Raw genomic sequence first — 24,472 nt, forward strand, 5'->3', positions numbered from 1 at the left:
GTGGAGCCTGTTTGAAGCCATCGTCACGAGTCATTACTGTTGAATAGAAAATGAACATAATATCAGATCTATGCATAGAAATGCTGGGTATGCTTCTCAGATAGAAACGGGTGCTAAGGGAGTCATCGTACACTCCAGGATTTATGTTTGCAACGCGTATAATACGTAGAAAGTTATTAAAAAATTACGTGGTAGCGAAAACAGTCAACAATTATTCACGTTATTGTTCGAATAATTTTACAATCATTATTCGAATAATTTAGTCGAGTAGAAAATACAGAATTATTCGAATAAAGAATGAAGAATTATTCGAATAGATAGCACAATTTGTTACGAATAATGAATAATTGTTATTCGAATCAAACATTCGACTAAAGAGAATTCACTCGAATAATCATCTTCGACAAATACTTATCCAAAACTATTCGAGTAATGATCAACATCCAAGCTTTCGTCGACGTCAGGCCCGCGCTATGCGAACGAGCGTCACCTGCATCGAATAACAAAAAATTCGCTATGCACATCGGTAATTGAATGCCCGCGAATTTCGCACATTCCACTGCATTATAGATGCATAAAGATTCTCGCGGCTGCTCATGAAACCGCCATTATCGTTAAGACGGGAATTCTACACTACGGAGAGATTCGCTTAATTTCGCTTCTTAAACGATCATTAACCACCCCGTTCGCCTCCACTAAAATTCACTACTCCGGCTCGTAAAACTCGTTTTACGCGTCCGTCAGAATCGTTTCAGCCGGTGTGTCGTCGGACCCCAAGCATCTCAAAGTTCCTCCGAGGTCCGTCCACCATGATCCTCAGCCCTCTTTTTGCTCGTCTCTCTCTCCCTCTCTCTCTCTCTCTCGCTCTCTCTTTCCCTCTGTTCCTTCCCCCTTTTCATCTATAAAGGCATGCAGAAACAGAGACAGAAAAAGAGAGATAAAGAGAAAGAGAGAGAGAGAGAGAGAGAGAGAGAGAAAGAGAGAAAAAAGAGAGAGAGGGAGAGGACCGACACGAAGAGAGCTATCCGTGGCCGCACGGCTCCTCGAACTCGTCGGAACCCGTTCGTGTAGGTGGGTTTCCCATATCGACGACCTCGAAAACTTCCAGCCTTCGCCTCTCAGGATCCTCCGCCGGGCCCAGAGGGCCCTGGTTCCCTCCGCCGAGAAACCCTAACCGACTGCAACCGGTGCTATCAACTTTGTGAATTCCTTCCACACCGATCTTATTGTCAGGGAAAATTAACACTTCCAGTATTTCTTCCTTTGGGCGAAGAACGTCGACTTCCATCTTCAGGATCTTGTAGTCTGACTCTTCAGCAATGTCTTCACAGTACTTCTGACGATATTCGTTCCTGAAAAGTGCGTGTCTTAATGAGATCAGAAAGAAAGCGATCGCAGATGGTCGGCACAAGTGGAGAAATTTCTTCTTTCCGAAAAAACTTCTGCAGAACTTTTCGAGCAAAGTAGAACGAACGCGAGGCGGACGAAGGAGACTAGAGAATCTGCATAATCTGCTAGCGATACAGTATAAGCGTATTAGCATAAGCGTCGACGGTCTCGGTACGCGCGATCGGTGTTAAATAATGAACGCGAACGGCACCGGTAGGTGTTAAAAGTACCGCCGCTATCCGGACGCCGTCAGCAAGCCGCTAATTCGCCACAGCAATCATGCAGATCCGTGTCCTGGGCGGTGCTAGACCGCCCCAGATCGGTTTTACCGATCGTGTGCCCACACCTGAATCCGTATTACCACAAATTGCGAGGATCATTACCGAAGCCTACGCAACAAAGCTCGCCACGCCAACGTTGCTAACCACCGGGAGGTGATCATTGCGAAGATGAGGCCACGATTAATCCGATCCATGTTACGCAACCGGCGCCTGCCGTCGATATCCGACGGAGATCGAACTGGCAGCTCGACGGAGATCTTCCTCTGTCTTCTGCTAAGCAATTTCGCCGAACAGTTTGGCGACTTTATTGGCGAATCTTGAAGCGGCTACAGTAGAACGCTGTGAGTTAGCCGACGTCCTTGGGTAGGTGGTGCCTTCTTTTTTCATTCTTTCTCGCCGTTCCAAGTAATGGGCACATTAAAATAAACTAGCCCTGTTATCGTCTAAAAAAGAAATTCATATCGTTTAGTTCAATTATAAAAAAGTTGTTGCGTTTTAAATGACGTACAAAAATGAGCTACCAAAAAATACCTTTTTCAGGCGCATTTGTTTATTGGGGAGAGATCAATAATGGGGATCTCGTTGAAGCTGCGTGAATCGTCCGTTGCAATCATGTGGAAACATGATTTAGCGATTGAATAAGTACTTTATATTAACATCGATAACTTTTTCAGAATGCTGAGTACTCGAAGAAAGATAACTTTTTCTTCGTTGGCAGCGTTTGATATTATCAGAAGAAACGTGGCGAATAAAAGTTAGGCTTTCGATTTTCGGAGAGAGTAGTAGTATTTAAAATTTAGATCGCTGGAGCCGCGGGAATGTATAATGCAATTAACGCCCACAATTGTACGTATAATGGCCGAAAGGAGTGTGCTCGATCAATTGTCTGACAGCAGGGGAACATGAATTATGTAATGATGTTATTTAGCCGTGAGTTTGGCTCGCAAATCGCCGATACGATCTGCAACATTGGCATTAGCATTGCCGAACGGTGAACCGCTCGTTTAACGCGCCGTCTAGAAATCAATTAGCAGACCGCGAAGTGCGTTAACCAACAGCTAAAAACATTTTCGCTCTTGTATTAACGAGAGTCGAGTGCTCCGCAGTCGTCTAGCCATTTCGAGTTGCTAGATAAAAATTCCGAGGAAATTCTGCTCGCGAGATTTTTGGCCCGTTCTCCGATTTAATTACGGATACTACATCAGCCTGGATGCGATTAAATTAGATGTTCCACAGACATTATAGAGTAATTAGAGACACGAGCATATCGGTCTCGGGAAGGCGCCACTGAACGTCCGTCCATACTCGATGACTGTTTTATCAAGTCATTAAGAAATTATCGTCCGCATAACAAGGTCCCCGGGGAACGTTAACTGTATTAACGAGTCGAATTTTCGCGGCTGCTAACGAGAGCAATGCCGTGAAACGATGTCGACGACCATAACGATATCTTGGAAACGCATTATCAGATATTGATGTGCACGGCGTCGTTGATATTACGAAATATGTCCAACGACCATTCCCGGCGACCGCTATCCGAGAGCAGCATGTGGCTTATCGAGTGACACCGTGATTGCAAGGATCGTAACCTAGCCACCACGCACTTCCAGGACGCCCGGGGACAACCAGATCGCTGTCATTATCGTCATTAAAGCGCCGAGATAACGCTGATTAATTACCGTCCCCATGTAATTTGTCTTCCCCGGTGGATTATTAAATTCTGAACAAAGAACGATAACAAGCTAATCGGGGAAAACGATCGTTCGGAAAATAGAGGTCCATTTCGTGAATCTAATTAAGAACCTACGCAAACGAGATAAGATCTCCTGCGAGCTGGGAACCACGTCCTCTCTTCTCCGGGCTCTGCGACTTCCTGAGCGAAGATTGTGTCCTTTGGGAAAGAGGTTCCTATCGTTTTCGGTCCCGGACGAGGACAACGCTAGGAAACGCTTCCTGGTTAGTCCTGTTACGCGAAAATTAATCTCCGCCAACGCTAACATTGCTCATTTAGCGCCCCCCCCCCCCTCCTGGTTATGTCAAGGTTTACCTAACTCTTGTGTTCACGCGATGCTACGAAATTTTTATGAAAACTGGTCACTCGATATCGCAGCTTGCGAATTTAACAACTGAACTGCGGACTTTTATGCGAATTTAAAATTGTAAATTCGCAAAATTGTAACCGATGCGGTTGCAAGAAGTTGCAACTGAATAGCAGCAAGTTCTTTCATCCAGTAATAACGTTAATCAATTGGAAATAATATGCTGACATTTCTAAATTCCTTGAATTTTTCGCCTCTTGGAAATCGCGATTACTGAATTTCACCGTGAGTGCATACTATTTACAGTCTAAGCCTAAAGCAAAAAGGAATAGCAAAATTTGGGGATCAGCAAGTCTATCTACAAAAATCACGCGGAAGCATTAAAAATGAAGGCGGGATTCGTCGTTTCGATTTGGAAGAAGCGCGGAATTAATTAATGGAAATCGACGAAGAACGAATTCTGTGCGATGATTTTGCACGCACACCGTATATATCGAGCAGGCAACGACCTTCGAGAATCCCCGCGTCCGACCTCAGCAAGGATACTCGCAATCTGCGGTGCATCGGCCCGAGAGAGGCCCGAGGAGGCCCGTCAGGATCGGTGACTTTACGTTTCACACCTAGCAACGAGGCACAGCTGCCTCGTATGCCTAGGACAGAGTTAGAAACCCCTATTTACTGGCCAGGACTGCAAGAAACAGCTCGACCATTCGAATTGCACCAATTAACTTCAACTGCAGAAGCGGCCATTTTATACCTATTCACGTTCCTAGCGAATTTATACGGCGAAAAGCGAATGAAAAGATTCCAAGAAAGAAATAAGAGAGGAATAAAAGAATTGTTATATTATTGAAGAAAGAAATCTGTGAAATTAACGGTTTAATAATTTCCAGAGGGGTTGTTCTCGTCTGCATCGTCCAAACGATCAATTTACAATTAATAATTTAATGAAATAACATAATTTATAATTAAACATTGTTCTAATCTTTCACACTAAAGATCTTGAACTTCAAATCTGATAATTAAACCGTTCTATTCTTAGCTTGTTTCTTCATTTTAAGTTGAAAATTGATCGGAAAACAGTACAAATTTTTGGTTCGATCCAAACGTTATTTATTTATCTATTTCAATATTTTAACGGGACAAACTATTTATTATGAAATTGGAGGGAAAGTAATGACCGCCGACAACAAATGGAACTCGCTGGATAAATGCCAGAAGTTAAAAGAGAAAGATTATTTGCAATATTTGCGAGCGACGCGACGCGACGAGTTTCGAAGAAAAAGGAAAGGGGAAAATTCCTCGGACGAACACATTTATTATGAAATTGGAGAGAAAGTAATGACTGTCGACAACAAATGGAACTCGCTGAATAAATGCCAGAAGTTGAAAGAGAAAGATTATTTGGAATATTTGCGAGCGACGCGACGCGACGTGTTTCGAAGAAAAAGAAAACGGGGAAATTCCTCGGTGAAACCTAAAGCTTCTCGGTGACAATGGATGCAACGTTCGTCGAGGATCGACCAATGATCATTCGCTGGCGGAGGGTTCCCGGAATGGCCAGCTGGCCGCGGAAAACCACCGGATCTGGCCAAGTATGAACATAATACAGAAGAAGCGCGATCGAGTTCACGGAATGAATTCCTGCGCGCGAGAACCGCAAGAAAAATCGATGCTCGAGGGAACGGCGAACTCGCAAAAATTCGTCGCGTTCGCCGGGGTGGTCTGAAGGGACGGGCCCCGCAGGAAAAAGGAACAGGACGGGGAACAACGCCGGGCATCGTTGCTCGTTTTGCCATGAGGAGTCCGATCGTGGTCCGGATCGTGTGACACAGCGGCGCTTTAAGTTGTTTGCGGTGACGCCGGAGAAATCGTGGTGTGTATTCTGTGCGAAAATTCAAGTATTCGCACTTGAGCCCGTCGCTTCAGGCTTCGTAGAGTTCCAGCTTCGAAGAGCTTCGACTTCGAAAAACATTGCACCAGAATTGAATACCAGAATTCTAGCACGATTAATAAGAGTAAATTGTGTAAGATGAATTAAGCAAACTGTGGAACTGTGGTAAAAAGTGCTAGCAGTAGCAAAAAACTGGAGGTTGTTCCGTAGAATGTGCTGCTTAATGGGTTCCATTAGCGAAAGAAATGAATCGCTCTCCAGAAAAGGGACAGTTAGGTAAACACGTATAAATAGAGTCTCGATCGGCTAGACACGATCATCGGCGTCCCCTAAAGACGACGATCATCATCCCATTACACCCGTCGCCCGCGGAAGCTTCGTTTACGAATTAAGCTGATCAACGGTGATTATCGTTCGCATTAATAGCAATGACTGGTCCGGATAGATTGCAGAAGCGATTCTCGTCGGGGAAGAAAATGAAATAGCCACGGGCGGTAACGCTTGTAGGTGAACAATCATCCTGAAGTGAGTAAAAAAAGGTACTCTATAGCGAAGTGTCTCAAAGAAGAGAATTAGTAAGTCGGTGCTTGGGAGATAATTAAGGAAGTTTTAATTATCAGTTATGAATCGCAATTTTAATAAAATGAAGATAAAGACGTTTTAGAGATGAAAGGGGAAAAAACGATTAGGTTCCTGCTGGCATGGTGCAAGGACACGCGGATTGCTGAGGGGACTGAAAGGGTTGCCAGTCCCGATCAACAAGTTGAAGCCACGAAATGGCTCGTAAACGCGCTGGTGAATTGCAACAGTCGGCACACCGAAACGCGTCCGTTGCGAACAATGACTGAAACAATTACGATAGCACGGGCAGAAAGGGAGCGGAGATTGGGATCGGTTTTACATTGTGACTTGATTTACTTTATATCCTCGCCGCAGGTTCGAAACGACCCAGACACCGAGGCCCGAGAAATTGCTTTGCGGCCGCTCCGAGACGAAGTCTGTACACAGTTTTTTAGTCGACGAGAACGTGCACGATACTAATAAATTAGTAGACGATGTAAAACACGGAATACTCTACTCGACATCTTAGCACTTTGAGCTCGACGAACCCTCGAATTTTTATACCATTGTAGTTCTCAAATTTTAAACGTTTGTGTCCTTTAATCTCTAAAACTTTGGATCTTCCAATCTTTGAACTCGTAACCCTTAAAATCTATGAAATTTTCAAGCTCGAAGCCTACGAAAGCATGGATGAACTAATCGTAGAAGAAACACAGCATAGAATTTACCACCCCTAAATTAATTACATCAATTACATTGATTACAGCCAGGTGTGTCACGACAAACGCTTCCAAAAATCCCAGAACACGCATCGCCTGTGGCACTGTTTATTAATAGAGACATTTTTGAATTCCGTTACAGGACGACGGCGGTATCGAATACTTCAACACGATAGTGGTGCAGCCACACCTGAAGCTGGTCACGAACCAGGGCAGAGGTTTTCACGTGAGATGTCGGTACCAGACGCGAGACAAAGTGGTAACGAACGACCAGACGCACGTGGCCATGTTACAATCCCTGCCGTTGCAGGTGAGAATGCATTTCTTTGCTTCGATACAGCTCCCGACACTTGGTAACACGAAAAATCTCTTATGAAAGTCACTACATCGTCGCATCCAAATGAAAAAGACAAGATCATGCTGACTATTTTATAATTCGTCCAACTATGCAATCACTGAAATATGAATAGATCCTTTTGTATTTTTATAAGCAACAGAAGCTCTTCTTTTCTCTGTACAAATTTTTTCATAAAAATGATAACTTGTAAACCTACAGTATCGGTGTTAAAGAAGAAAAGAAGATAAACTTGTTTATAGATAAAATTTTATAGCCTTTTTTATAGATACGTTTGCTTGTAAATAAAATTTGACGGTCTCGTTTGTCTAGAAAATTTGAACAATCTAAAATAAAATAAATTCAAACAATCTCTGGAAGCAATTACCGAAGCAGAAAAAATTCTATTAACCCCTTCTCTGTTTTTCTCGCAAAAATGAGAACGCGCTTAAGCGTCCGCAGTAGTAGGCGTGATAAAAAAGATGGGGAACGATTCTCGCGTGTAGAGCTTTCGGTAGCGAAAATAGAGGATCGCGAATAGTCTAGTAAGCATTAAGAGACTAGCAAGAAACGTTCTTGACAGGCAACAGCTCCTATGCCAGGATGCACGATGAAGATCTTTAACGGAGATCCAACGAGGCATCAAGTGGCGGAAAACGTGAAGATCGGGGACCCCCTGACCTTGGTCATTAGCATCGACAAACAGGAAATGTTCGGCCTGAAGATCTCCGATTGCCTGGTACGCGATGGACTCGGATGGGGGGAGCAGAAGCTCATAAACGATGAAGGGTAATTTCCTATTACGTTATTTTCCGAGAATCACTTATATTTGCTCGCATCCACCGAGAGAAGTTTCTCTTTCGTTATTTTTTTTCTGGAGCCACGCTTCCCCGTTTCTCACGGGCTCCGGGTCACCTATTTTCCACAATTACGGCCGTGCTCCCTCTTCTAGAAAACAGCTCTATATATCCTGCGTTCCACTAGTATCATCCGCGCTATCTCCTAATCACCATCAATTTTCCTAGTCTCCGCGAGCTCTACATTCTTTCACACTCCGCAACCTTACTCATTATGTCCCGTCAAATCAACGCAATTTATTTGACCCCTTGACTCCGGATGGCTACGTACACGCCCCCATATGGCGATTATTATACGTTGCGCACGAAAGGTACACACGCTAAGGAAATTTAAACGATGTTAGCGTGTTCCTGAAGTTAGAAAAAATCAGTCTCAACACTAGAATTAACGAACCCTAAGTGCTACTAATGTACGTTATTTGATAATAATTACGAGATTGGATCTACTCAAACATCGTTAGATTTCTGTTACAATATATGTATGTTCGAATAAAGAGAGATTATCGAAAGAGAGACAGAGTTTATCAAAACATTTTTACAAGTCTCAACAAGACTTCAGAAACATTTTGAGCCGCCCGGTAGTTCCAGCGTTAAATATCTACAAGCATTTCAACGTTTTCTTGCAGCTATAATTTCATTGTAAATTATTTTATCTAGCTACGACCACCATCGCGTTGCAAAACGCTTATGGCTTTAATTTACAGCACACCAAAGCCAATGATGAAAAATTAGAATCGACGATGATGATTACACTCTTCGAGTTATTCTTTTGTTTAAATTTCACTCTTTGTAATCTGCTTTTCTGGATTCCCAACGAACTTCATTTTCCGGGAATGTAGAATTGGTAAAAGAGAAGAGAACTTGTGCATCCAAATGCCTGTCACGTGGCAGTCTATTGGCAGACACGGTTCGAAAAAACAATTCCGCTATCTATGTGACCGCATTGACCACGTCAGAGCGTCCGATGAATAATTCAAGGGTCGGAATTCGGAGTACAAAGCGGGTCGGTTCAGTGACTTCTTTTCATAAGCAAATCAGCTGATGAGACAGGTTGTTGCGGGGACACTTTCCCTCTCGACCTGCCCGATGTAACCGCCAAAACTTATGTCACAAGCCGTCAACTTTCGATTTCGTTGTCCCAAAAAGTCAGCGCAATCCTCTAAAAATCAAAGAAATCGTTTAATACATAGCGAACAATTTTGTACGAGTATGTTCCTCGCAAAACTGAATTATGTATGGAAGACTTAAATAAGAATCCTGAACAATGTATCCTTTTGTTACGTACGTGATCAAACTTCTGCATACTTCTGGAACGACATTCGTTTTGAAATGTCTACAACACCTTGATCCTTCTAATTCCTGTAAAACATGAACGGGATGTAATAGGACAATTTCTGTTGCGAGCAGTATAGTGATCGCGAAATCCATTTCTATTCCAGTTGCCCGGTGGACGGCGAGATTATGGGACAATTCACGTACAACGAGGACAAAACGGAGGCGAAGGTGAACTTCCATGCGCACAAATTCCCTTACACAGCTAGTGTCTACTACCAGTGCAACGTCAGAATGTGCGTGAAACACGACGGAGGATGCAGCATCACGGTAATAAGAAATTCCATTCAACCCGTTAGATTCACGCGGCTTGAATCTCCCATAATCCCTTCCCCTTGAATACTACTACGGATTACTTACACGATGATCAGATTTTAATAGTGTAATAATCATTTAGCAATATCGGATCAAACGGGAATCGAATCTTTTGAATGGTGAAAGGATAGCGAAGCAACCATATCCCCCCATAATCTTTATTTATAGCCGTATGGCTCTACCATCTAAGCATGAATTACTTTTTCTTCTGTTCTCCAACGCAATCTGTATCAATGATCATCGTTTCACTCCAACACAGGCCATCTTCAACTTATGATTAAATCCGGTCGTTACTTGCTTCGTCAATTGATTGTTATGACCGCTTAAAATCACCCTGTGCATTTAAATGCATAATTTGAAAAATTTTTGAACCTCGACGATAAATACCGTACAAATGTTGCTCGCACAACAGGCAATTCTATAGGCACTTCTGAATGCACTGGTGTATTTTTTTCGCAAGACTATGAACTTTTAAACGCGTTTGAACCATACTTACAGCGAAATCCAACAAACTATCTCGAACACTTTACAATTTAAATTAAGAACCGAGTCTGCTCTACATGGAAACAAATGATGCCAGAAGTGCATCAAGATCTCTATACCCTGTTCTAGTTGCATTGCATAATTAATAAACATAGCATCCAGTCCTCAACAGTTCTTGTTTTTGTACTTAATCCTTTGCACACGAATGACGACTCTGAGTCCCCAATAAAATTGATCGTACTGTGTAATTTCAAACAATTTTTACACATTATCGTTTCTATTTAATAAAATGTAATTGCTAGTGTTCGATTTTACACACAAAAAGAGAACAAACACCGAAAAGAAATAGGAATCTTCTGTGTCGAGAGAAATGTCCAGGAGTTCTGGAGTTAACTTCGAGTTAGCGAAGGGTTAAAAAACAAGAGACAGATTGAGCAAATTGTATTAAATCGGAGAGGCGAGTCGCATGACTGTCCAACCGATCGCATGATCGAGGTTTTTGGAGAGTTTCCAAAAGAGGTAATCACTATGCCGTTGTTGCAGCCGCCGGCTTGCAATTCGGTGTCGAGACGACGCAGGGACACTGCGAACAACGCGGTGAAAAACGTGGAGGGCCTCGACGGTGGTACAGAGGCAACCATAGAGGTCTACAGCGGACTATACGTGAACGAAGCCTCGGACATTGGCTCCAGGTCTGATTACAGCGATGACGTCGTCAGAGAAAGGGTGAGTCGCATTTGTATTCTCATTGGCAAGCCGATTTCGCGGTTCGAAATGATCGTTCTTGGAAAACTACCGCCGAGACCTTCGTCGCCGATTGGCAAACTGAAATCTCGCAATAGAGTGTCCTGGAAACAACTGGCGAAATTCCACCTGGTTTTGCCTGCTCTTAAACCTCTCAGCCCCGGCAATTTTTAACAACGATCTGAAAGACGAAACAGCTAGTGAGATTATGTGTTTAACGGTTATTGAAGTTGTGATATGTGTAATAAATTTTTTGGAGGATTATACACATCCCTCTGACTTTCAATGATAATTGCCACGAGTAGCTTTGTACAGTTATCAAGTAAAAATAGTGTAACATTTGAGATGCTGAAGTAAGTTTAGATAGAATCCCGGAAGAACAAGTATCTATCCTTACCAAATGAATTTGATAACAATTCTAGAAAAAGTTGAAGAGTCAATAAAAAAAAAAAAGATCAAACTGAAAAGTATGGACCTTTGTTAAAAAAAAATCGTTAATGACACGCATGAACAACTAACACCAGAATGATGTAATTTCCAGGCGACAGACGATACAGACAGCATCTGCATCTCGCAGAGGAGCTTCGCCATCGGCATCGCGATCGCGGGTCTGATCCTCATGTTAGCAGTGGTAGCCGCCATTCTGGTACTACTAGCAAAGAGACGACACAAGAGCGTCTCGACGACAGGCTCGTCCATCTACAGCGGCCCGTACACGAACACCGCGTACAGTCACAGCAGTTAATTGATCGCGTGAACCCCGGGAGATTGCGAACCAACGAGAACGATCAAACAGAAAAACGATTTACGAGAACCGGCAGAAGAGAAACGAGAAGAAATTCAAGGACGAAGAAGGAACTCGAGACGAGGTGTCTAACTTCGGAGAAGTCGATTTTTCTCAGTCGACGACCTTGAGGGACGATCTTCCGAAAAGAGAAAAAGAAAAAGAGTATCGGTTCTAGGGTCGCGGCGGGGTGCCGAGAATTTAGATGGATTTAAACGAGGATACCCTTTGCTCAACTTTGCCGATGTTATTGTCTCTATTTGTTCATCGAGGAAGTAGTTATGGGTCCGGTCGCGTGTGAAGAAGGTATCGAGACCAGTCCAAGCGTGGTCGACGCTATTTCCTACCGGTTTCGCGGAGATCTTGCCATCTTGGTAGCTTTTACTGTGCGCTACTCAGAAAAGTCACTTTTTTTTTTTTAATAAAGTAGATTTTCGAGGGCAACGGACACGATTTTCATGAACTTTTTGAGGCAAAAGTAGCTGTCTTGTGAGAGAAAAATGAACTTCCAGATTGCTGGTTCTTGAAGAAGATGAAAGATTCTCAAATACACTAAAAAAATTCTCAAGGAAGCAAAAAAGATTCTCGAGAAGTAACTAAGGCTTCGAGGAAGCCAAAAAATTGTTCTTTCGTAGAGAAAATATCTGCCTCTCAAAGGAAATAGAATAGCTTCGCCGCGACCCCGCCGAATTTCGGCCACTGCCCGCTCGATACCTTCTAACTGCACGATAATTCTATGGTGCCCCATGAACTATCGTCTTCCGAACACGTGCCGCGACCTACGCCCTAGAGAAAAATCGTAGCCTAGCCCCGCGACTTGGAACGAATCGACATGAACCTTTTAGGATTAAACTCTAATATATATATAAATCTATAAATATAGATACATGTATGTTATATATATATATACATAATTAATATTATTATTATTCTATACATACTGTATACTAGTCCGGTATACGCTGTCCTAGCTAACCCTAGCAGCCGCACTAAAAATGTAAACGAGAAAACGGCGCGCACTATTCGCGGATATTCTCTGGCCCTATGTTATCACCGTTACATTATTCCGGTTGCTAATTTAACTGATATCATCCGGTCTAGCGTATAAGGTGAAGTCAGCTAGAACAGAGGGACTGTCTTATGCGCATCAAACGCCCCAGTGATCTTCTACGTAACGAATCTCCTTGTTTCTTCGACTGGCGCGCCGGTGTTGGCGCGTTCACTGTCCGCCGTCCATAGCAATACCCTTTTCCCTATTTATAGTCAGCCGAATGGTTCATTTACACTGTTCGCATCGAGAGGAAACGGTCTTCGATCGAGCCAGCTGAGAACATCCGCAGGGATCCTCGATTCTTGAGATCGACGCGATCGAGAAGTCAACAGGTCGATCACCGTGTAAATCGAACATAAAAATTCATTCTGATTTCCCTAATCTTGAGTAAACTGGACTATGCTGTAACAAAAAGGTGCTTAAACATCTTGCTTCACGTGATGATCCCAAACGAAATTATTTCATTAAACTACTGGAAATAATCTGTTGGATTATTGAAACTGCTATTGCTATTAAACAATTATCCCGAACTATGAATATATTAATGCCCTGATCAAGGGTATATACATAATACTCTAGGTCAATTTTCGAAAATTAGTTTATTAAATTCGTTTATAAAATGTAGATTCAATATCTTCCTCTGATCGGCAGAAATTGATCCTGAATGGTCCTGATCGAGATTCCATGATAACAGCATGTTAACAGTGATACCTACTCAAAGAAGTTCAACTGCCCAGATAATTATATATTCTAAACTAAAGAAGAAAGCTGATTAGAATTTCTGTTTCAACTTGCTTGTATCCCCCAAGAATGCAAGTAATTGGCCATAAAGAGTAACAAGGCCCTCCTGTAATTGTTTTAATCACAATTAAAGATTCCCAATAGAGCCGACTCAGCGAAGATACAGGATCGGCCGTTCTCGATCCCAGACCAGTTTCCCCAAGTTTAAACGAATTGTAGTTCTCCTGACCGACAACTCAATAGTTGCACGAGATCTTTTGGATATTGCGTGCTTCCTACGAGTCCGCGTGCTTCGTATTACGTGAGATTAGGTCCCGTTGACGGAAAAATGAGGGAACACTGTCGTCCATGTATCAGATAGCGATGAATTGTCGGATCGAATTCATGAATTATAAATGAGAAGCCTCGACGTGTTTTTCCGACAACGCGACCCTCGCATGAGTGTGGCGAAAAGCGAGTGTATAATCCGATTGTAATCCATTTATAACGCTTAAACGTAAATTAGTTTAATTGAATCGAGGTGCTGCTCCGATGTCGGTACTCCTTGAGCGGACCAATTTCGGTTTCCCGCGGACGAACTCCAGGAAACACGTTTACAATTTTGATTCACCGAAAGGATATCGACGATTTCGTGAAAGTCGAGCCAGAAATTTTGTTAGTCCTGCTCAAGGCCTATTCAAGGTTTTCGGCTAACCAGGAATGCGAATTTTTGAAGTTCGGGTTCGTCCACCGGAACCGGAAGTTCCTTCGATTCTTCCGCGACCGAAGACAGCTTCCTCGGAACGAGCACTATTGTGGCCGATTTCAAAAGCACGATTTCCGTGCTTGAGAATCGAGAGAAGCTGGAGAACCGACTCTTAGAACTGTTCTTAATTGTTAATCGTCGCGAACGAGAGGAACAAACTGCTAGCATAAATTGGTAGCAGTCGCGTAACTGGGTCCAACGTGGTGGTGGGTACAGATCGTAAAATTTACATTTAAAGAGTGACAATGGAAGGACACGCCAGTGTAACTCGTAACCCATGGATTCGAGAAGTATCTAGATGAAGTATCTAAAGAATTTTTCGATTCGGTTTTTACGAAGGCGATTATGGCGACGCTCGCCCTTCGAGGATTTTGTCTTTGCTTTTTATGTCTAACTGGGAACATGTTGTCGCCAGAACTTCTAAGTATTCTTGAATTATTCGTTTTTGCGTTAATAACGTACCGAAAAGTTTCAGAAATATTTTATATAGTATCGTTTGAAATACTCTATTTGGAATATCTGTTTATGTTCTTTGACTACTGTTATAGTCGTATCGATACTTTGTGATTGGTTATTAGAAATTCTGAGACGCAATGTTCCGCGAATTGGAACCAAGTGCAATAACGTGAAGCGATCGACAATCCGGAGGGCTTTCGTCGCGGATTGGTCACACTCGACGAACGTATGGCAAACGTGAATGTCAACGTTCGATTGTAGCACTTTGGCATTGGTTCATAGCGACATTGGGGACGAAAATGCCTGTATAGAGACTTTTTTTAAGGACACGCGAAACTACTCAATGTCCCGCAACGTTTCTCTGGACCCCTGTCAACAGAACTTACAACGAACTTTGTGTAAATAACGAAAACGTAATAAATCTTGTAACCATAAACGAATGGGCCTTCTGATTACTTCTTTGGAAACTTCGTACACATCCATGTAACAATTTTTACAGAAGGAATTGTTGCAATAGTTTGTACAATACCATTCATGATTGTGATTTAAATTATATACACGAATCTTTGCTATTTAGACGTTCATAAAATATCAACAAATTGCAAACCTTTCGTTGTTTAAAGTGTTATTTAAAATATAAAGGCGAAGTTTCAATTAATTCTTTGCTCAAAATCACCAAAAGTTATAAATAATAAAATACAATGACTAAGTTTGAAATAATTTGTCGCATAAATGCAAATGAAGGAAGCCAATATTATAAAAAGTAGTTATGTTAAATTACAGGAAAAATAATTTCGACTCACCGATACCGGCGTCCATTAATTAAAGTTGAGAACCTGATGTAAGCTGAATCCTAGTTGCAATCATCAACGTCATTCTTGTCATCATTCTCCACACACACATTCATGCAGACTAATTAGAAAAGAAACACAAATATTAGTAATAACTGAACATCATCTGTGCCAGATGATATTTTGAATCGCGACGAAAAAAATTTTAACTTACCAATTTCAAATTCCATCGATCACACTAAGAATCCATAGTCGACACATTCTAATTTGCATCGTCGTCATCGCCACAATCATTCCAATCATTATTTTCCTTACACACATTCACGCACACTAATTACAAAATCAAACAAATATAAATATTAGTAATTTGCACATCCTTCGCGCCAGACGCCATTTTAAATCGTAACCGAATGACTTTATCTTACCAATATCTTCATCGGTTATGATTGAAATGTCTTGATTCACATCCTCCTTGTTGTCAGGATCATCATCGTCATTTTCGCCATCAATATTCATGCACGCATCCACGTATACTGATTGTAAAATGAAATATAGATAAATTTATATAATAATTGAACGCACAATGTTCGCTCCTGGCATGCTGACCGCATGCCAAGTTTCTTTTGGATCATCAAACAAAGACATTTCGCATTGATTCTCATTGACTTATATATGAATTGATTCAGAAACAGCAAGGCTTTAGTTTCTTACCAATTATGATATTGGAAACCTCATTTGGACTTCTTTTTTCCTAAACTTCTTGGAGGACCATACATACTTCTTTGCTTCATATTCAAAACCGTTAGCAATGTTAATTCGCAAGAAGAACGCTAGAGGCGCTGTTCTTCAGGGCTGTACATATTATGCTGTCGATACTGGGCTCCTATTTAATTTCTAAATTTTTCCTTATTCTACATTGCATCTTCTTTCTGCTAGACAAAAATTTCCATTTGTTTATTATTATTTATCATTTGATACGATCTTCAAAGAAGTTCAAATATAAATGTTATAGACATATATTATTATAAACAAAACTTTTATAGGAAAAGTATTGGATATGTGTGAAACAAATTCACTAACTAATAATTATCAACATTTATACAATTATCTAATAAATGTTGATACATAAATGGAATTCCTCGTGAGTACCACTGAGTATACAACACTGGCACTAACAACTTACAAAGAGGCGGGAATTTTGATTTGAAAAAACGAAGACAAACACTGAAAATCATGATTATTTCAGGGGACATTGTCTTAAGACTATGAAATTATAAATGATATGTTTAAGTGTACAGTGGATCACGGGAATAATTCAAAGGTCTCGCGAAGTATCAAACGAGAGTGTCTTTTTTTTATTGAATTATATATAATTCGTTTTTGGAAAATATGATATATATATGTATATAATATAACAAGAAATATAATTAGACTGACATGAGTTCTATCAAATTGTCCGGCTCTCTATGATGTTGTGCATCTTTGGGTTGGTAGTATAGCTCTTTATTTCCATCATACGATTCCTAATCTCGCTTCCACCTTCTCGGTCACCTTCGTGATGCATTTGCAAACGAATCCTCTCCGATTCGTCGTAGTATTCCTCGCTATTCTTCCTCCCATCCCACGCACACACATTCCCGCTTCCCACATACTCCATCACATGTCCTCTATGTAACTCTTTGAGGATCATACAGCTTCGCCAATCCTGCAACTACTTTTGTACCATTTTATATTGCACAGAATGATCCATCAAAAACAGAGCTCTATTACAACTCAAACAAAAGAATCAATCTCTGCTCGAGGGCCACTTTCTTAAAGATAATCAAAGACATTTGTAAAAAGACTGTAATTTATATCCATTATCTACTGTACTGCGCAGCATGTGCATTAAAATAAATTATCTGCTCTGGGAAACGAAGCTCCATCCCTCATGTATCACTCTGTACAACATCACAGAAAACGTCTTACTAATTAACACACAAAAATTGTACAATTCCTTGTTCAACGCGCATCCACCCTTGTCAAATGCCTGCCAACTCTGGGCCTCAAAGAGTTAACATCAATCTCAACAGTGTTTGGCCCGCAAATTATCAGTGAATATGTCTGAACTGTTATCTCCATCCAAAACAAATATAAATCGTTTATTTATCATAGTCAACTTTAATCTCAATGGTTGACAGAGCGCAAGCCGCTAGCTGAAACCGTACACCAAGCTCAGTTCAAAAGGAACAAGTCTAAACTACAGAGTTAAGCATAAAGGCACAGCCATCGTTTATTCTTGTACCGTGTGATATGTCCAAATAAAAAGCAAATAATCAGGCGTGATCTAGAAAGGATGCGAGTGTACGGTCAGCTTGAAGCTTGGCCTGGTTCATGCTGGCGTCAGCCTCAAACATGTTCACCGAGGGCAAAATCGTGGCAGGATTCATCGCTCTTCAACAACGAAACGTTGAGTTCACGCCAGCTAACACGTCTGATGCAGAAATGGGCAAAATTGTCAAGCGAAACAGCTCTCAAAGAGAGAGAGAAATAAAACATACTGAACCTCTTGCAGATCGCTCCTCCATCAACCCTGCTGCATTCTTTAGATCTTTCTTTGACCTAATTTTGTCTTGAATACTTTATGATAGCGTATATCTTTTCACCCAGTTAGGTTCGTAGTTTGTTAATGTTGGCTATATATTTTAGAAAATTCTAAGACAATTGTTGCAGCAGAGTTAAAGATCTCTAATCAGAACATAAGATACTCAAGATGAATTTGAATAAATAACAAAAGTAATCTCTGAGTTGATCTACCAGGGGCTGTTGTCCAAGTGGTCCCCTCTGACTTTGATGAGATTTACATACAGCATAAAACTCAGTGTCATTTTCATATCCAGGGGATGAAAATAGCGCTTAAAATTGGGGTTGCAAACCACAGTTAGTCGTTCTTCTCAGAAACCATTAATTGTAGACAATCAAGGGCAATCAATGACTGTATTACATCAGAAAAAGTCGTAAAAATATTCATTTAAATAATGATTCCAGAAGGAAGTTCTTAGATATTGTAGCCCCAATCATAGCGAGCTGTTCCCACACCCTGAACCAGAACAAAACAAAACTGTTTCTCGAGTCCCGTGTTGTATGCAACTTTCTCTTGTAAATAATGATTAGACTGCGTATCTTTATAGATTTGTATGGATTGTGTTCACAGTTTTCTTATGATAATTTTAATTCTTGTATTGCGAAAATGATACGATGAGTTTTGCTACAAATACATAAGATTCGCAGTCTAGAAACGATTTAAGCAAAATTGTCGAATGAAAGCTTGGTTTTATGTGATTTACATATGAAACAATGGAATTTTGTTCATCGACAGTTCGAAGAGGTCAGTGACATATGAGTAAATCTGTTTTCTGTGTCCCGCACAGTTTTTCGAACAGAAACAAATGAACATGAGACAATGAGGACCAAGGGTCACTGACCTTCGACCTTGATCATCGCGAGATCGGCGCCACCAGAAGTGCGCGAAAAATTTGAAATCCCGTGGCTTCTCGCAGAGTCGATCGACGAACAAAATTCCCGGCTAATCGAGTATTATCGTCGATAGATCTTCAGCTAACTGTCTGTAGAAAGGACCAAGCAACTCATGTAACAAACAGGAAAGGTTTCGCTAACGAGTCATCGACGTGCAAGCAACGGAAGGTGATTAGGAAGATGCGGACTTCCCAACGAGAAGCGTCAAAAAACTTTCTTCGTCTCCTCTCTTCTAATGAAACGCATGCTGCTTGCTCTCTCTCTCTCTCTCTCTCTCTCTCTCTCGCATTCTCTCACACTCAAATTTCTGTTCACTCTCGCAACCATCAATCTCCTTTTGTTTTATGTTGCATACAAAAATAGTAGGAAACGAACGTGAGGTCTTGCGAAACTTACAATGACTTTTTTTATCACCAGTTCTCCTCGATCGTTAGTTAAATAGTTCTTCGGATCATCCGACGACCGGATGCCATCATCGATTTCGGTGTCTTCTCTTTCTCTCTCTCTCTCTCTCTCATTCTCGTTCTTTCTCTTTTGGTTCCCCCCTCCCCACCCTGTCTCTCATTCTAGCATTGTTTTGTAGAATAGCCCAGGCGAATTTACGAAATCACTTGTGGCGATCGTGCTCGACACACCTGCCCGACCACCTTGACATCTCTCTTTTTCTTTCTTTCTCTTCTAGAAGTCATTGTACAATTGCATTGAAATAAATAGAAATGAACAGACTGCAGATCTCCATGCAAATCCCCACGTTCAACCTTTGTTTTACAAGAATCTTCTGTAAAGAAGGCTATCCTGAAATGCATTCATAGTTATAACAAGCATAAATTGCAATACTATTGCGAGGGCATTCCAAGTGTCTTCTTTAGAGAATACAACATAGAAAAATTGCTTACAGATAAAATAGACATTGAACTCTTTTTACTCGAATGACCACCAAAAATTACAATTCCATTTTGCAAAAGAATTCATGCGTTACGAAATTGTTTATATCTTTAATAAATGATTAAATATGTAATGTCGCATGCGCAGATACATTGACTTTCGTGTGCATAACATGAAGAGGTGAATAAATATGTTACCAAATTAAAAAAATAACTATGTACAAACTAAGGATGAAACTGAGACGATTAAGATTATCATTTTTAAGCATTACATTACATTACCAAAAACAGATGAATTATATAAAAATGGAAATACTATATGTCAGAAGAAATGTTTCGGTTTTGCATTTAAAATAGCTTCGAGTGCAAAAAGTTGAATTTTAGTAAGTGCACACAGATCCTTGCACTTTAAAACACACGCATGCTGCAAGTGCTCGAAGATCTGCAGTCTGGAAATGAATGAATCACTGAACGTGTATGATCAATTGAATACCAGAGTCAGATGGATTACAGGGGCGTCGAGCATTCGATAAAAGCGTACACGCGAGCGAAATGAATAAATAAATAAACGTGACCGTGCAATTGGCGATTATGACTTTGGTTCAGCTGTTTCCGGTCGCGTTTTAACGCGCTTTCGCCCGCCAGCAACTCCCATTTTCACCTGTTCGCGAGTTTCATTTACTTTGACTGAAACCACGGACACAAGTTGGACTTAATGGCGCACAGGATTTCTCAAATACAATTCTTCGAAATAACATATAAGTGAGACGATTTTGACTTTGACTTTAACATCTTGACTGAAAAATTTAATAAACTTCGGATCACAATTCCATGTCTGTTTTACCAAACATCTCTCACAAATTTTTACAGTTATCATAGGTCACCCTGTGCACACAATACTACACAAAATAATACAGAAAGACCATAGAATTGGATGCTGCTCGCGGGCGGCTCCCTCTGTAGCCGATAGTCCATCTTCGTTATTTTTTTGCTTCTTTTCCGCTTTTCGTTAATTATGTCTTAGAGAGATTCGTGAACTGATTTTTTCTTCGTGTCTGTGTGTGTCTGTGTGTGAGTATATGTACGTGTGACTGCGTGTGTATGTTTTTTTTTCTTCATTATAGGTACAATTATCTTCATTAATCTCTACGACGACTTTAGGTACAGTTAAACACTACGGTTGTGCGCCCATCTCTTTAGAATCGACGACTGAACTAACATGTCCGCCCGACTCGCTTCCAATCCCCTTCCCGATCCCCTTTGATCCATAGATCACGCGAGAACGACTCTGGAGATCTCATAAAAAGACAGGCACACCTTCACCTACGTCCTGAAGTACAATTCACCGTAAGCGAAGCTTTTGGATGGATTCCACTTGGTTTTTCCCGATCAAGGACCAACAGGGACCAAAAACCTATCGGTTCCTCGCTGATAGATCCCGAAGATTCATCGATTCTCGATAACAGATTCCAAAAACCGGAAACGTTTCGTCGAAAGAAACCGCGAACTTTGGTTCCCGCTGATCCCTAAATTGTTAATATATTTTTTCACAGACGGAGACGTTATCTTTTTGTTTATTTACGACGATCACGCGCTACCATCACCGCTGACGAACTTATACACGTTGAATCGGGCTCTGAAAACGATTTCTCTATGCTCTTGTTAGCTCGGACATCCTGTATGCAACCTTGTGTTTCTGTGTGTGACTCAAAAGCGTGCCGTGAGAAGCTTTGGAAGACGAATCATAGTTACACCGTGCGCGATATGAATTATACTTTTACAGTTCTATCGGGCGGTATCGTACCGGCTAAGTGGTTTCAGCATTATGGACAACACTTTATTTAACTGGGAGATTTGTAGACTGCGGTCATCGATGTAAAGCGACTAGCTAGTTGGTTTTCTGCCGTGCAACTAGCATCATCAATTTCATTATTTATCGAATAATTCATTAGACGTTTCCATCGTTCAGAGAAAGTCTTATCACAGGTGCTAACTGTAGACTTGTCAACAGTTTGGGTGGACAATGAAGTTCATTTTGCTGAATCCTCTTAAAGGCAACGCTCTGACAGAACATCGATATCGATTCTTTTCTAGACAGGCAGAACAAAACGTGAAAAACGATGTTGAAGAGACCCGTAAAAGAGGCGGCTCATCTTTCAGCGACTGCTAAGCTGTGATGGTTTCGCGCTACTTAACTACTCTGTGTCGAACTATATATATAGACCATGTACTGAATACGTTTACAGGTTCACTCGGAGCTTAACATGTACCGAAATGATCGTCGAAGATCTCGGGATCGAGACGGCAACGACGTCAAAGAAACTAGACGTGGATCACGCTGCGTTTCCGAGAAACGCTTCAACTTGTGCTGTGATACAGGTCATTTCGTTTCGTCATAAGATTGCAAAACTGTATCTTGTAAACTATACAAATTTCAACGTTAGAGTTGGCAAATAGACGGCAAAACTCATTTTCATAGATAAATTTAAAACAATTCCCTCAAAACGGTTTCAGATAAATGAGAGAAAAAAGCAAATAGTAGTAATCGATTCCATTAAATTACAATCAATTGAAAAGATTTATTGGCAATCAAATGAAATATTACAAACCGAGAAATGTAAATTAACAAAAATTAAATTCTGCCATTGATGAAAATAGTTTCAGTGAATTATAAATAAAATAAAACTATGGTCAGTATTATTTATCATTTTATGATTCTTAGTAGAATTCGCTGTAGATGTATAGAATTCCACAGTCTATCGACGAATCGTTAATCTCTCCAATGAAATAAATTGTAGGGCTCGAAACGACCTGCATCTCGTCACGGAGATCGGTAACGATCTTGCGAAAATAACCGGAATTTGCCGAGGTGCCCTGTGAACCCTCGGCGAAAGCCGGTTTTCAAAAAGGTTTTCGATATCAAAATTGAGGTAGCAAACAATTTCACTCTGGATCGCGGCCGGCAGCGATTATCTTCGTTTCCGTTTAGGATTAAAGCAACTCTTTGGTGGCAGTACGCAGGAGAATCGGTGAGCAGTGATCGTTCCTGAACGAACTTGTCTGGCCAATCCAGTGGGATTCGCGGCAAATTGTAAACGTACTCAGTAAACGCGTACATTATAATACTCGTACATTAGTGTTTATCATTATTATATACTGACTCCCCTCAGCAACCCCGTACGGTTGGTTCAGGTCATCGCCGTGTGTTCCTATACGTGTGTACGTGTCTCTGTGTCTCGTGTGCGTGCGTGTCTGTTCATTGTAACAGTACCTCTTCTTCCACTTTCCTTAAAATTAAATCTCACATTCATTAGTTATCTGTAAAACCGCCATTAAAATATCTACAGATATAATATACTGTATATATATATTGTATGTATATATAATATATATATAATATATATATAATAATTATAATAGGTAAAATTCTGTTCAGTAACTCTCTGTACGATGTACCACTGTGTATCTGATATACCTATGCTTAAAAAAAAAACAAAAAAAAAGTAGTAATAACTCACATTCTCTCATTTCTGTTCTTCAGCACACACGTATATGTAGAATTCCTTTAATGACTCCCCCCACCCCTCCCTGCACCCATTAATCTTGATGATAGTTCGAATTTTCTTAATCGATACATATGACTTTTCTCGGATTCGATCGTTTTATCAAAAAGTTTCAGCGACTGTGTGTGTGTGAGTGTGTGTGTGTGTACGTATGTATCGTGTATAAGCATGTACGTGAGTGTGTGTGTGTGTGTGTTGTTACTGTCCTTGTTGTAAATTGTTCAATATTAGAGCGTTATCCGTTTGCTCGAGTATATTTTTCCATGGCGGCGGTGTGCGCACGCTTACCCTATCCTCGTTGATGATTAAAAGTACGGGTTAATTAATAAGAATCGTGTTTCGTGTCGGTGAACCACTGGTTCGACGTCCGGTTCCAATTGTTCGATTTTTCTATTAGCCTGCGACGGTGTTCCTCCATCTTTTTCGCGGTTTCCTCTTGCTCTCTTCTCTTCGTTCTTCTCCCTTCTCACGGCTGGGACCAGCTATCTAATATTGTACCAGTTGATTTCGACGGGTGATTGTCACCTTCACGGTCCCTGCAAGACGAGAACATTACTTCTGAGAGCAGCGTTGGTCGGTTTCAAAGCCCAGCGGTGTCTTCGTCACAAACAATGCCGGTGAGTTTTGTCGTCTTTGTGCAAATCAGGACTGCGATAAGAAGTACACAGATGTATAGGGTGTCCTATTATCGGTAGTAAATACTTCGAAGTATCGCTCCACGATATAAAACATTTGAATTAAGGTCGCGTTGCAGTTCGATTTTGTTTTCTAATTTAAAATTTGGATTGAACTCCTTGTGCAGGCAACTAGAATGCATTAATAATTGTCAAGCTTCGAGATTCAAGAACTTGCATAGCTGTGTATGTAGTTGCCTGTCCAAGGGGCTTTTTACTAATCTAAAAACGCAGCTGAAACGAATGTCATTCTTTTTGATTTTCATTTTACTTTTGTTCACAGAATGATGCTTGGAAATATTTTTTATAAATTGCTGAG

The 24,472-nt window shown here is 41.0% G+C and overlaps 2 protein-coding genes and 1 long non-coding RNA gene across 10 annotated transcripts in view; 1 reads left to right on the forward strand and 2 right to left on the reverse strand.

Moving 5' to 3' along the window:
- Positions 1 to 15,161, forward strand: part of pio (zona pellucida domain-containing protein piopio) — a 116,351-nt gene extending 101,190 nt beyond the window's left edge. For both annotated transcript variants that reach the window (XM_033480208.2, XM_033480209.2), the window contains exons 5-9: positions 7,026 to 7,193; positions 7,801 to 8,006; positions 9,514 to 9,676; positions 10,748 to 10,930; positions 11,490 to 15,161. In XM_033480208.2, the coding sequence (XP_033336099.1) occupies positions 7,026 to 7,193; positions 7,801 to 8,006; positions 9,514 to 9,676; positions 10,748 to 10,930; positions 11,490 to 11,693 (924 nt within the window). In that variant the 3' untranslated portion in view covers positions 11,694 to 15,161. The remainder of the gene's footprint in view (positions 1 to 7,025; positions 7,194 to 7,800; positions 8,007 to 9,513; positions 9,677 to 10,747; positions 10,931 to 11,489) is intronic.
- Positions 15,162 to 15,506: 345 nt separating this feature from the next.
- Positions 15,507 to 17,302, reverse strand: LOC117226150 (uncharacterized). Its single transcript, XR_004491725.2, has 4 exons — positions 16,228 to 17,302; positions 15,942 to 16,049; positions 15,731 to 15,846; positions 15,507 to 15,637 (listed from the first exon to the last, which is right to left on the reverse strand). It is a non-coding gene; the product is annotated as an uncharacterized LOC117226150 (long non-coding RNA).
- Positions 17,303 to 17,763: 461 nt separating this feature from the next.
- Positions 17,764 to 24,472, reverse strand: part of LOC117226146 (uncharacterized) — a 53,893-nt gene continuing 47,184 nt past the window's right edge. For all 7 annotated transcript variants that reach the window (XM_033480203.2, XM_033480204.2, XM_033480206.2 and 4 more), the window contains one exon: positions 17,764 to 24,015. In XM_033480203.2, the coding sequence (XP_033336094.2) occupies positions 23,966 to 24,015 (50 nt within the window). In that variant the 3' untranslated portion in view covers positions 17,764 to 23,965. The remainder of the gene's footprint in view (positions 24,016 to 24,472) is intronic.

This window comes from Megalopta genalis, chromosome 11 (assembly GCF_051020955.1).
Source record: "Megalopta genalis isolate 19385.01 chromosome 11, iyMegGena1_principal, whole genome shotgun sequence".
Classification (NCBI taxonomy): domain Eukaryota; kingdom Metazoa; phylum Arthropoda; class Insecta; order Hymenoptera; family Halictidae; genus Megalopta; species Megalopta genalis.